Source organism: Anser anser (genome assembly GCF_964211835.1).
Source record: "Anser anser genome assembly, chromosome: 2".
Lineage (NCBI taxonomy): Eukaryota > Metazoa > Chordata > Aves > Anseriformes > Anatidae > Anser > Anser anser.
The window spans coordinates 108,038,129-108,051,191 of NC_139721.1; the positions used below are offsets into that span (position 1 = coordinate 108,038,129).

The 13,063-nt window shown below is 41.1% G+C and overlaps 1 protein-coding gene across 4 annotated transcripts in view; it reads left to right on the forward strand.

Annotated features, from left to right (window-relative positions):
* LOC310894380 (nuclear pore complex protein Nup153-like) overlaps window positions 1-13,063 on the forward strand; it is a gene marked incomplete at its 5' end in the record, with an annotated part of 23,331 nt that continues 10,268 nt past the window's right edge. For all 4 annotated transcript variants that reach the window (XR_014579875.1, XM_083824404.1, XM_083824406.1 and 1 more), the window contains 10 exons: window positions 1-240; window positions 2,678-2,891; window positions 5,011-5,259; window positions 6,511-6,602; window positions 6,685-6,807; window positions 8,842-8,952; window positions 9,090-9,128; window positions 9,229-9,282; window positions 12,087-12,245; window positions 12,843-12,895. Coding sequence is in view for 3 of the 4 variants with exons in the window: in XM_083824404.1 (XP_083680530.1) it covers window positions 1-240; window positions 2,678-2,891; window positions 5,011-5,259; window positions 6,511-6,602; window positions 6,685-6,807; window positions 8,842-8,952; window positions 9,090-9,128; window positions 9,229-9,282; window positions 12,087-12,245; window positions 12,843-12,895 (1,334 nt within the window). The remainder of the gene's footprint in view (window positions 241-2,677; window positions 2,892-5,010; window positions 5,260-6,510; window positions 6,603-6,684; window positions 6,808-8,841; window positions 8,953-9,089; window positions 9,129-9,228; window positions 9,283-12,086; window positions 12,246-12,842; window positions 12,896-13,063) is intronic.

The window sequence follows — 13,063 nt, forward strand, 5'->3', positions numbered from 1 at the left end:
ATGGCCTCGGGCGGCGCGACCGGTAGCGGCGCGACCGGCAGCGGCATGGCCGGCGGTGGCAGGGCCGGTGGCGGCGGGGCGCCGGGCGGCAGCCCAGGAGCCCGATCAGGAGGAGGAGGAGCAGGAGGAGGAGGAGGAGGAGGAGGAGGAGGAGGAGGAGGAGGAGCGGCCGGCGGCAAGGTGAAGAGGCGGCGCCACCGTTTGGGCGCCGCGAAGCCCCCCTGTGCCAGGAGCAAGCGGGTGAGGAGCGGCCCCCCCACAGCGGGCCCTTCCCCCTCAGCCCACCAGTTACCCCCTTACTTACCCCCTTACCTTACCCGCCCCTTTATCCCCTTAGTTACCCCCTACCCACCTCCTTACCCCCTTAGTTACCCCCTCGACCGCTTAGTTACCCCCTTAGTTACCCCCTCAACGGCTTAGTTACCCCCTTAGTTACCCCCTCAACCGTTTAGTTACCCCCTTAGTTACCCCCTCAGCCCCTTACTTACCCCCTTACCCCTCTACCCAGCCCATTACCCCCCTCCTCCCCCTCCCCTTCACCCCCAGCCCGCTGCCCTCAGGACCCCCAGTGCCACCCCCAGGGCTTTCCCCGCTCCCTGCACCCCTCCTCAGCCCATCATCAATTCTCTGAACGTTACCTGCCAGGCTTTGCTTCTCGTTTGTGCTGTAGGGTACAGCAGGTTGACAGTGAAAGCGGTCCGTCAATTCGGGGTGTGAAAATCCCCGTGCTGGAGGGGGGACGCGCCGAGATCCCTCCCAGCAGCTCTTTGCTAAGAAATGTCAGGACGCCCAGAGAGATGCTCTGGAGATGCCCTCTGCACATGTTTGTTCAGCCAAAACCTCTCCGCTATGAAATGAGCAACGTAGCTGAGGGGATTGATTATCATATGCAAAACCAAGGGAGCGCTACGCATGGATAGCTGCTCAATTAGGTTTTTATCACTTGCAGAAATGCCAAGTCCCTTATACCATATATTGACAATCAATCTTGTCCATCTAAAGCTGGCCTGGAAGGGCAATGCAAACATTCCCCACGCTTACAGAGCAACCGTTGAAACCTCTGGCTTGAACAGTGCATTAATGTTGAAAGTGCCATAGCTTGCGTGTGCCGACACCGTGTAGCTAACTGATAAACCTTACACGTGGATTAAAAATAATCAGTGGAGATGGTTTTCTAACTTTTCCATTGTCTGTTATCTCTGCGTGTTTTCCAGTAGGTTTATTTAAAGAGTGTGCCAGAGCAAACACGTGCGTGGGGATATCTGGGGGATTCTGCACAGAGAATGGCTGCTGCACATCCAGCGCAGATCAAATTAACAGTAACTTATCGGGGAAGAATTTTAATGATTTGATAAATAGACAAACTGATAGGTGTTACATGTGTGCATTTATTATAGCAGTTAGCTTTGTAACCAGACGAATCGTGCAAATGTTCATAACGTAAAAGGACGAGCTTTGAGCAGATAGCTTGCTTAGAGCATTTGTCAATTAATTTCAGTTTATTTTCAATATCATGTCCACTCTGCAGAAGGTTCTGTGGCTTAATGTTAATTGTCTCTCAGTGATGCAGTTGGGGAGGCACGAAAGCGACCGATGCGATTTTGTGAGGTTATACCTCTGGTTCTGATCCCTACCCCGCTGTTTTTCTCATCCTTCCCCCTACAACTTTAGTCGATAAGTCGATTCTTAGAAATACTTAAATAGATGTGTTTTGTGTGCTTGTGATCGTAATTACAGCCCACCAAACCCTCTGTCTCTTACCATTAAGCTCTGAAGGTGCCTGGGCACTGTAGACAGTATAGTTAGCAGCTTCAAAGTTCCTGGGAACTAGTTCTGGATCTAATTTACTTTTTTTTTTTCCCCCTGCCTGCAGGAGGGATGATTAGCAGGATGCCTAGCTCATGATTGTCAGCTTTCTGGATATTATTTTTTATTATTAATTTTTATTATTAATTATATTCATTTATATTAATGTATCTTTTATTTAACCGTAGTTCCTGGGGCTTTCGGTCAGGTGGGAATTCTCCGATCGTACCCGATGTATGCCGCAGAGTCAGTCTTCTACAAAATACAGCAACAGCTTTAGAAGGCTCTTGCAAGAGGAGGTGCTGGTGCTATAGCTATAGCTGTGTTTCTTCCAGGACATCTTCTGGGTTAGCCTGACTGTTGAGAGCAGAACTGTTTTTTGTGCGTATAGTCACTGCAATTCAGCATTACTAAAATTGAAAATATTTAGATTCACTGATTTTAATGGGTAGTATGGTCCTGACTGTCGCAGTAGATAATTGCTGAACTTCTGGTTTAGTTGGTTTTCACGTGAGGGTGCGAAGAGGAAGAGTCCTGGAACAAGTCTGTAGGTCAGGAGCTGTTCAGGCGTAGAGTTTCCTGATAGCCTTGCAGATTGACGACCTGCTGGTGAATTTTGGCAGAGGTTTCAGAACTTTGAACCTTGCCAAGGTCACTTGGAAGTACAGAAAGTGATAGGTAGTTGTAAATCAATCTTAGGTGAATTTTAGGTTTACCAGAAGTGTAGCGATCCTATGCCAGGGATCAACCTCGTCGTCGTCTTCTGAATATTTGCTGTATAATATCTGTCTTCAAGGTCCGTGGAAGGTGGTATCCCAGCATATGCTGTTGACTGTGTTTCTGTAATTAAACAAGTGTTTTTTCTTTCAAGCAGGGAATAATTAGCAGAATGACAGAAACGGTGAAAAATATTGTACCGGCCTGGCTGCAGAAGTATTTCAATAAGCGTGAGGAGGAGTGTGTAGACAGAAATGAATCTGCAAACCAGGAGGAGACTCCGGTAAACTATCACCACGATTATTCAGATGAAGATACCATAATCGATGAGAGATTCATGCCTGAACCAGCAGGAATTAGTAGACGAGGTATGTGAAAAATCATTTGGAATTCTGGCCATCTGTATTTATTCACAGATTTCTAGTTTTGAATCTGAATTTCAAAAGGAAATTGGAATGAGGGTTTTGACAGAATGAAAAAAAAACAAAAAAAGTCAAAACTGTTTGTGAAACCGTCTTAGCTTTAAACTGTATACACAGTTACGAAGCATACATCTTATGCTCTTGGAAGGCATCAGTTAACTTTAGGTACCCTATTAGCCAGGTGCTAAATGCTGAAAATAAGTCATTTGCAAGTGTGCTGGGTTGCATTTTCCATCTTTTAAAAGATATGGAATGAAAATCTGTCTAATTGCCTAAGGCAATTAAAAAAATTAATTTGTTTTGCAGTCTTCGAAACAAAAGACTAGATGCTAGAATGGCAGAGGAAAATTCCGTCTCGTGTCCCGACTTTGTTTGTTTTGTTTTGTTTGTTTTTGTTTTGGGCTTTGATCAATTTAGTAAAGTTCCTCGTTAACTTGATGGTGAACTGGGGAACTTGTGCACGGACGTGGTTTATGAGATTATTATCCTTAAAATATTCAATAACTTTAAGGTCTACGCGGGGGGAGGGGGTGTCTTTGAAAAGGTATTTGACCGTTGGCAACGAGGTTTGCAAGTCCTTTACCTCATGAAAGACTAATTTGTCTTATATCCAGTGCCTCTCACTGTTCCTGTAGTCCTGTTGTATAAATTTGCATCTATTCTTATTTGAGTTTCTCTTAAATTAGCTGTTTTGGGGAAGTCAGCTTTTAATAAGTAAAGAAGTTTTGTCTGAGCGTGCGTAGGTAACCATAGATAATGTGGAAAGTCAGTTGCTTCTGTTGTTGGCAGAATCAAAAAATAAGGAGGAAATATCTTTGCCTCCAATCTCATCTAATTGTAAACAAGGAGATTGATGGCTTTCTGTGTAGCTGTAGCTTGGGAATGAGTTTGGAGAAAAGAATAGAGAAGGTCTTCGTGACTGAGGAACACATGTTGGCTTTCCTATGTAACTGCGTGAAAGGAGCTTTCAGTAAGAACAGCTGCACTGCAAGCTTGCTAACTCCAGGAGATCAGGAGCAGGTGGACACCCTGGAACCTTTTGCAGCTTATGTTGCTGTCCGTGGGTGTCGCTTACTATGCTTAAGAATAAGATTATTTTTTTTAATTATTACTACATTTTGAAACCAATGTGTTTCTTCAGTTCTGAGGTATCAGTGTGCTGGAGCCTATATTGGGTGGCCTTCCGCCTGAATACCTTTCTGTATCTCAAACGGTGCTGTCCTAAAAATCTGCTCATGGTTTGGAGAGCTAATTAGTGGTACTGCAGTGGTTATGAAGATTGAACTAACTAGTTTAAGCTTCAGTTCAAGTATCAAGAGGATAGTGGCTCAAAGTCATTTGAATTGCCCAGATTCCTGGGAGAGACAGTAGGCTTTCATCAGGCAAAATACCCATGAATAGTTCCATTCATTTAGCAAGATAGACTTCAAGGCCACCTATTCCAGGCCACTGGCATTGTTTGCAGACCCTTTGCTTCAAGAGGGAAAAATGCTCATCTGGTTACTTGGGTCAACATCCTTGTCCCTTGGGTCAAAATCCCAATAGTTAATGGGTAGGAGATGATGTTTTGCCTCTAACGTGAGCTGATATGGAAGAACTTGGGAAAAAAGTACTGCAAACGTTCATTTTCATGTTGTGTATTCAGATTAATATAACCTTTGTTCCAATATTATGGAAGCTGCAGTGTTATCTGTAATTTACCGTGTAATCTCAAATTTTGTAAAGCTTATTGCAAGCTGTACATGGGAGAAGGAGTATATATGTTTGATTTAGTGAACGGCCAAGTCAGCGTTAGAGCATTTGAGCACGGGGTCAGAATGTGGTGTTGTAAAACCTCATAGTTAACTACTTCTGGATGCAACATTAATACTGTGTATCGCAAGCAGTGTTGTTGTTGTAGCCAGACAGTTAGATGCAACCGTATCTGGGTGAGGAAGAAGTTAAATTTGGCTTCTCTCTTTTTGCGCTTAGAACTTGGCAATAGCATGGCTGTCGATAGGAAACAGGTTTTGGCTTCTGTGAGCTTGTCTATAGCAAAGCTAATTATCTCCCTGTTCTTGTCTAGAACCATCCACAAGTAGATCAGCACTGAACTTCCCAGTTGTGTTAACAAGGCCCTCTCTTCATCGGAGCCGTCTGAATTATACCATGCTGGATTCTCCTGTCCCACCTTGTCAGCCCTCGACATCTTCTGTATTTGGCATTGGCAGTCCTAGGCTGTCCTTGATAAAAGAAATAGAAGATTCTACCTCTCAACAAGACGATGATAACATCTCAACAACCAGTGATTCCTCCTCTAGAGCATCTGATGAAGGTGATTTTTGTGTTCTCTGTTTAATTGACTTTTTTTTTAATGTGAAGTACCTTGCGTTCTTTAATATTCCACATCACCTTAGTAAATAAAATAGGTGAATGTCAACTTTGGATGCGAGAATTAAATTGAATTTTTAGTGTTTTAGAAGTATATAATCCTATCACCTTTTTAATAGAAGCGTGCTTTGGAATACGTTTATGATACCCTGATGTTAGAAAGAGTCAATGCTGAAATATACACATTCAGCTAGGTTATATGTAAATTTTGAACTGGGACGGTAGGAAATCAGGCTGACTTGCCGTAGCTTGACAACTAGGCTGATTGTCTAGAAGGAAGAGTGACTCAGAATATCTAACAGACAGCTGGTTAAATGTGAATAAGTGCAGGTGACAAATAGGAACACGAGATGTTTTCCTGTGTTTCAGCAAGAGAAGATAAAGAAACTACTCTGACATAAGCTATAGGCTGTTTTTTGACCTTTCTTGGTAGAAGGCTTCAGCTGTCAATACTTTCATGTCTTTTGCCAAATTCATTGAGGAAAGCACACCATTTTAAAATAAAAAATAAGCATCGTGTCGATGTAGGTTGGTACGTAGGTCTTCTCGCTGAAAGGGCGAACAGCAGGTTTGCAGCTTTTTCTAGTCCCCCATATAGACAGGGACTGACGTGTGCTCAGCAGGTTTTCCAGAGAACTTTTGTACAGCTGAGAGTAGAGTTGCTGGGCTTTAGCAATATAACCTGAGTGCACTAGAACTTTCTGGTGTGTCTTCGTAAAACATACATGGGCAGAAGATCGTTAACTCTTAGAGCAGCCTTTGGGGAATCTTCCAGGTTTAAAACCTGTGCGATTATGATCTGTGCTGGCCTCCAGCCTTTTACCAACACAGAAAAAAGCTTTGTCCGTACAAATGCACTGATGTTTATGTGGTCCTCTTTTATCTTAGCCTGAAGGAAAAAAATATCTGCATTGGAAGCACAGTATTAACTTGGTAAGATTGCTGAAAACTACTTGCAGCTCTGTGAACAGTTTTCAAGTTTGTAGGTGATACTTGGTTTTCAGTCTGTACGTGAAGTTGATCTATTTAAGGAAGCTGAAGTCATGCTTATTTTTCTGTATTGAAGAACTTGAATTAGTGTGATCTTTATTGTTAAAGTTCTGTACGTACGAGAGGCATTTACATCTAGCATACGTCATTTTGGCAGATGTTGCAGTTTTAAAAAATACTTCATCATCACTGCTCTTGCCCGCAGGAGCTGAAAGAACTCATTCCCTCTCGCAGCATTCTGCAGCTAGCTCTAAGAAACCCGCATTCGGTTTATCTGCTTTTGGAGGACTGTGTCCTGTAAGTACTGCACAGTATTTCTTTTAATCAGTTTGAATGTGTACCTGTTTTTCTATCCACCTATCGTACTGTGTTTCCGTAGGCACGTGGAAGCACATCTGTTTTTAAGCAAAACCAGCTTGGGTTTTCTCCATTTTACCCCGGAAAGACGGCCTATGGTGGTGCAGCTGTAAGATCAAGGCAGCAAAGAACGGAACCTTATCGGGTATGACAAAAGTAGTGTAGTATTAGTAGTCAAATGTAGTAGTCAAACCTGGCTAATATTTATCTGTGGATCTTCTTTTCCAAGCATGCCTACATTCATGCTATGGATATGTTGTATAAACCTGCAGTCTTTGAAAATATCTAAAATCAACTTTGCTGATCCTTTGTTCTTCTGGTACACAGAGGCATGCAGGACTAAATGCAGTCTCAAGATAAGCAGTAACATGCTTTCTGTTTTGAACGATTCATATAGTTCTTGGAGAGAGTTATTTGCCCCCAAGTGTTCTTGGAAATAGCAAATAAAAACTGCTGACAACTCTGATTAGCTAGAGCTGAATCGAAAAGGAAAGTCAAATCAGGTTTGGTAGGAATGTATTTAAATGAAAGTGACTTTTATCGATAAATCAAAAGGAATTTTAAGAAAATGAAAACGCGGGTTTGCTGGCTCTGTTCTGACAGTCCATTTCATTTGCCCCCAAGAGTTCTTGGAAATAGCAAATAAAAACTGCTGACAACTCTGATTAGCTAGAGCTGAATCGAAAAGGAAAGTCAAATCAGGTTTGGTAGGAATGTATTTAAATGAAAGTGACTTTTATCGATAAATCAAAAGGAATTTTAAGAAAATGAAAACGCGGGTTTGCTGGCTCTGTTCTGACAGTCCATTTCTGCAACGGAAAAAGGGCAGTACAAGTACCTCACTTACGGGAAACCTTGAAACCTTGTGGTGCAAAGCTGGGAACCCTCTTTGGTCGGCTATTTTTGTTTTTTACAATATTACTGCATTATGGTAAAAAGAGGAACCAAAATACTAGGCTTTTAAAGGAGAGAGTAGCTTGCTTCTTGCTGCTTGCTGTGAATGACAGCAAGGTACTAGAGAGTCCAGCGAAGGGCCACCAAGATGATCAAGGGACTGGGAGCACCTCTCCTCTGAGGAGAGGCAGAGACTGCTGGGCCCGTTTAGCATGGAGGAGAGGAGGTTTGGGGGGATCTTATTGGTGTATATAAATACCTGAATGGATGGTGCAAAGAGCATAGAGAGCCATTGTGTTTTCAGCAGTGCCCAGTGCCAGGTCAAGAGGCAACAGGCACAAACTGAAACGTGAGGCTCTGTCTGAGCATCAGGAAATGCTTTTGCACTGTGCGGGTGATGGAGCCCTGGCACGGGTTGCCCGGAGAGGCTGTGGAGTCTCCCTCTTTGGAGGTCTTCAAGAGCTGACTTGACATGGTCCTGGGCAACCTGCTCGGGGTGGCCCTGCTTGAGCGGGGGGGTAGACCAGGCGATCTCTAGAGGTCACTTCCAACCTTAACCATTCTGTGGTTCTGTGAGTCTCACTTGTGTTTTTACACGCTGCGTGGTCTGCTTCCTGTCTTCACACCGTGTGATAAGCACAGTGTGGTTATTTGAGGGGTTTAACCTGGGAAGAAAAAAAGTCACACCAAAGGAAGTTTTTGACTGATATTTGAAGTTGGGTGGTGCAAATAAACAGTTTACTTTTTCAGTGTAATGTTTAGATCTGTTACAGTTTAAATCAGATCTTTATCTTTTAAGACAAAGATTTGCAGCCAACTTTAATCTTGGGGGAAGGGAGGAAGCAAGAGAGAAGTAAAACTAGTTCCTGGTTATGATTGTATACACTGATTTTAAGATGGTACACTTAGACCATCGTGAAACTCTGAGGTCTGTGTTGTTACTGAAAATGCTTTCTGTACCACAAGCCTTTTCTTGAGTTCTGTTTCCCTGATTACTGCTTCGGAGGCCTTAGCAGTCCTAGCATCATCCGTCTTGACCTTTTACAAGTACGGAGTTCTTTTATTGCTCGTGCAACAAGCACGTGCAAGATGCACTGAGGCCCAAGGTAAACTTCATTAAACTCCGAATGTATTCTCTTCTTTATGGCTTGAACTCCCAGTGACTGCATGTTTCTCTGTCATCAGAATATATTGATTGTATCATCAGTGTAGCCTTGGGACATAAAATACATGCCTCCTTAGCTGAGAATTGACCATTGTAACACTTAAAATGCTAATTTTTCAGGCACAAAGGAGAGCGAAAGCTAGACAAGAAACTGTGCGGTCCCGTGCTACGTTAAGTACCTCAGCACGGCGCATCTTGGAGGCAATGGAGAAGCTGTCAAGCCCTTTGTTGGTAAATAGCACTTCTTTTAATCTGTTTTTGCTTCATGTGTTTATAAAACTTAGTAAATGTGCCATCAAAGGATAAAGATAAAACTATTCTTCCTTACGTTGTGGCCGGTTTAATTTATTGCGCTGTTTTTTCAACAGGATGCTAAAAGAATGGCATCTGTTTTGCCGCTGTGTTCTGTAAGTTGACCATGAACCCCCACATTTTTGTTGCAGGGAACCCTCTTTCTCAGGAAAAAAAAAATGCCCTCTAATATTTATGCTTTGTTTTTTCCCTTAGCCTCCGGACATAGATAAACCGGATATTACTGACTTCCAGTCCAAACGAAGAAAGGTAAGAACCAATAATGTCTTAAGCTGAGGTAGATAACTTTTTCAATGCTTTATCACTATCAGAAAAATTTTCTCAAACCTCAGTGACAACATAGACATCAAATCAAGTTAATATTGGCATGTATCCACAGTAGATGATGGGTTGTGAAGATTACTCAGGTTAAGAATTATGTTATCTTTGTAAGTTGAGAGCAACAACTCTAGAACACACCAAGTCGTTTTATCTTGTCCCCCAACTTGGGGTGAAGCTGCATATTAAAATTCCTGTTGAGGCAAGTTTTCTCTTGAAGAAATGATCACAAATAGAAAAATACTGATTGAGTGGTCATATAGACTTTGTACAGACTTCCGTGTTCATTCGGGCACAGAAAACTAGTTTTTGTGCTTTTTATCACCATTCAAAGTAAAGAGGAGGAAAATTGTTAATTTCCGACGCTATAAATCTTACGCTCCTAAATTCCTATTTGGAGGTAGCACAGAACTGGTGAGAATGCTGTGGTAAAGCATGATTTCCTTTCATTTTGTTTAAAAAATGAAAACTAGTCATCTTTTTTTGATGACTTTAGTTAGGGGTATCATTAAATTGCAAAACTGTACCAGGCACAATAGCTCTTGGTGTATTAAATGCCTAACTGGGGGAATTAATATTTTTCATTTTTACCTTTAAAACCAGCGATGAACCATCGTTGGAGTCTGATAAATTTTCCATAAAATTAAATGGGCATCTCTTTCTGCGAAAACATCTGTGTTTCCAGTATCAGTCTGAGTGTACAAATGACCACTTGTTAAGTGTATGGGCTTCTTAGGCTGGAAATCAAAGTGGACAGTAATACTGGTTGCTTATTGCTTTTAACTCTTTCAATCTCTGTATTGTTTAGCCAGCACAATCTCCATTTGGTAAAGTTCTAAAATGAATGTAGCAGCAACTGCTTAGTTTTTAGGGGGGTAGAGGTTTTTTTTTTTCTTTTTCTTTTCCGACGCTATAAATCTTAACGCTCCTAAATTCCTATTTGGAGGTAGCACAGAACTGGTGATAATGCTGTGGTAAAGCATGATTTCCTTTCATTTTCTTTAAAAAATGAAAACTAGTCATCTTTTTTTGACGACTTTAGTTAGGGGTATCCTTGGGCTTATTAAATTGCAAAACCCTTAAATGACCACTTGAAGATCAGGTGACTGAAGGAAATAACAAGATGTGCAAACTTTTCATCTTCTGTTCTAATGAGCAAAGGGGCAGTGTCTCAAGAAGTTTCTGTGCTAATTCCTTGATTGGATGGATGTATAATTAAGTTTACAATCACTTCAGAGTTTACAAACATCTCAGATTTCCTGGACCATCTTTTCACCATCTGCCAAATTACAAGGGCATGGAGAAGTGAAGTATATCATAAATATTATCCAAATAACTAAAACCAAATCTGGTGTGAATTCTCAGTTATATTATAGCAATACACCTGTGATAAGGCATTAAGAAAGATCTGCCAGATTTGCAACAGAGAGCCTGAAATTGTCAGCCACTAAATGAATGTTGCACGCAGCTGTCAGTGGGTGAAAGGAGATAGATTGTCTATTCATAATACTAGAATTCATAATGGTGGCGGGAGAAGGGTAGCCCGCGATGAGAAGCAATTATTTGCTGAGGAGACGATCGTGTGTTTTCCTGCTAAAGTGAACATGCGGTTGACGGAACACTTGTGCACTCGGGCTAAACTTCTGCAGTGGGTAGCAGTGATGTGGTATTTTTCTTATTTCAAGGAACTGTACCAGGCAGAATAGCTCTTGGTGTATTAAATGCCTAACTGGGGGAATTAATATTTTTCTTTTTTACCTTTAAAACCAGCAATGAACCGTCGTTCACTCGAAGTAGATTTGTGAACTTACATAAAACATGTCTTATTCAAGGTTTCAAACTGAATGTAATATTTTTTAGAAAGACGCATTTTTGTATACTTTAGAGAGAGTGTGAATCCTATTACTAAGAGCTGGGAGATACTGTGAAATTAAAGCTGCAGCGTAAACAAAAATTTCCTGTTGGTATTGATTTGAACAATAGCATGCTTCCTAAGACTGTATTTTCTGATCCTTAAGACCGCAGGCGGAGCCATCGGTAAATCTTGTAGCCTTTAGGGTTTGTTTTCTGTCTGACAGTTCAGTTAAGTCAGTTTTGCAGAACACGCAGTGGTCTGTGTTAAAAATTAACTCTGGTCTGTGAAAACGCTTTGAAAAGGGAAGTCAAACCCACTACTTGAAGTGCATCTAATGCACATGTAAAGCATTGGATCATATTTTAATGAATGAGATTATTGTAAGACTGACAAGTTGTTTTTTTTTTGAGTGTGTTCTATTATTTGTGTAACTTTGAAGGGGGAAAATGTAGGGAATGTGAAGCCCAGAAGCCTGTATAATTAGTTGCTTAACACTTCGAATGTTAAATTAATGAATTAAGCTACTAAAAAAAAAAATCACAGTGTGGGCAGAGGAAAAGATAGGAGCATATTCTAGGAACATGGGTTATTTTAATTATGGTAGCATGAATTATTTTGTCTATGAAGCTAACTGCCAAATTTTGAAATGGAATTCAGTCAGACTTTGGCTACTTATATATAGCTTTATGGATTTCGTTACTGGTTTTCTGGTGATTTCCCTCTACAAGTTGAACGGTCTTTAGAATTTTCAAATTGCGTTCACTGAGTGCCAAGACCGATGGGGGGAGGTTTATAGTTCTGTAATTTGTTTTCATCAATAAATATTGGAATTAATTTGGGTGGACGTAAGGATAAATTGATTGCTGTTTCCCTTTCAAAGCTGGAATCCCAGAATGCATTCCAGCCTCCACCTGTTAAGAGACTTGTGACACCAACGGTAAACCGTCAACCGATGCGTTATACGCGGTATTCTGAACCATCACCGACTTCAACTACTCAGTCCAGCAAAATTTGCCAGAGAGTAGACACAAAGTTCCAAGTGAGTACATTTTTGAGTCCTTATGTACCTGTTTTTTTTTTCCAGTCTTGGAATGTTTCTCAAACCAATTGTTATCCTATCTTTGCAAAAAGTACTGATAGTATGTTTGAGGCGAGCTTTAAGGCAGTGGGAACCATTGTGAAATAGCAGCAACTGCTTAGTTTTTAGGGGGGTAGAGTTTTTTTTTTTTTTCTTGTTGATAAATGATAGAAAACAGAAAAGTATGTCCCTTTTACGGGGTTGGTAAACACAAGTTTTGATGAAAACTCTCCCCCCCACACACACAATTTTTGTCATTTTGTTTAAAGTAATTACTTTCTTTGTTGGAGGATTTGACAAATTTGATTTAGTGTTCTATCAGTTTGTCCTCAATGCTGAGTGAAGCAGTGATGCTTACTTTAGCCCCAAAATTTAACTGAACTGTACCCACAATGCTGAATTAGGGAACAACGTTAAGTAGGTGAGGTGTATTCAGTGCTATAAAATTAAAAATAAATAAATAAAATAAAAACCACAAAAAACCACATTAAGTGGTTGTTGGTACTTTGTGTGTTCTGTACATATTCAGCTAAGTCTTGAACTAAACTTAACTTGCAGGGGATGAGAGAGAAGACTTTGCCTGCAGAACAGCGAGCAGAACCATCTGAAAGGTATGACATCTATTAATTTAAAACTTACTTGAAGGAAGAAAGAAATCTCCTTTTTCAGTACGGTCTGCACCTGAAAGGTGGTGACAGTTCTCAGTAAAAGGAATGGGAAATCCAATGAAAATTTTGTATTTTGAGGCAGCTGCAAAGTCTGGATTGTGTTTGAAGATC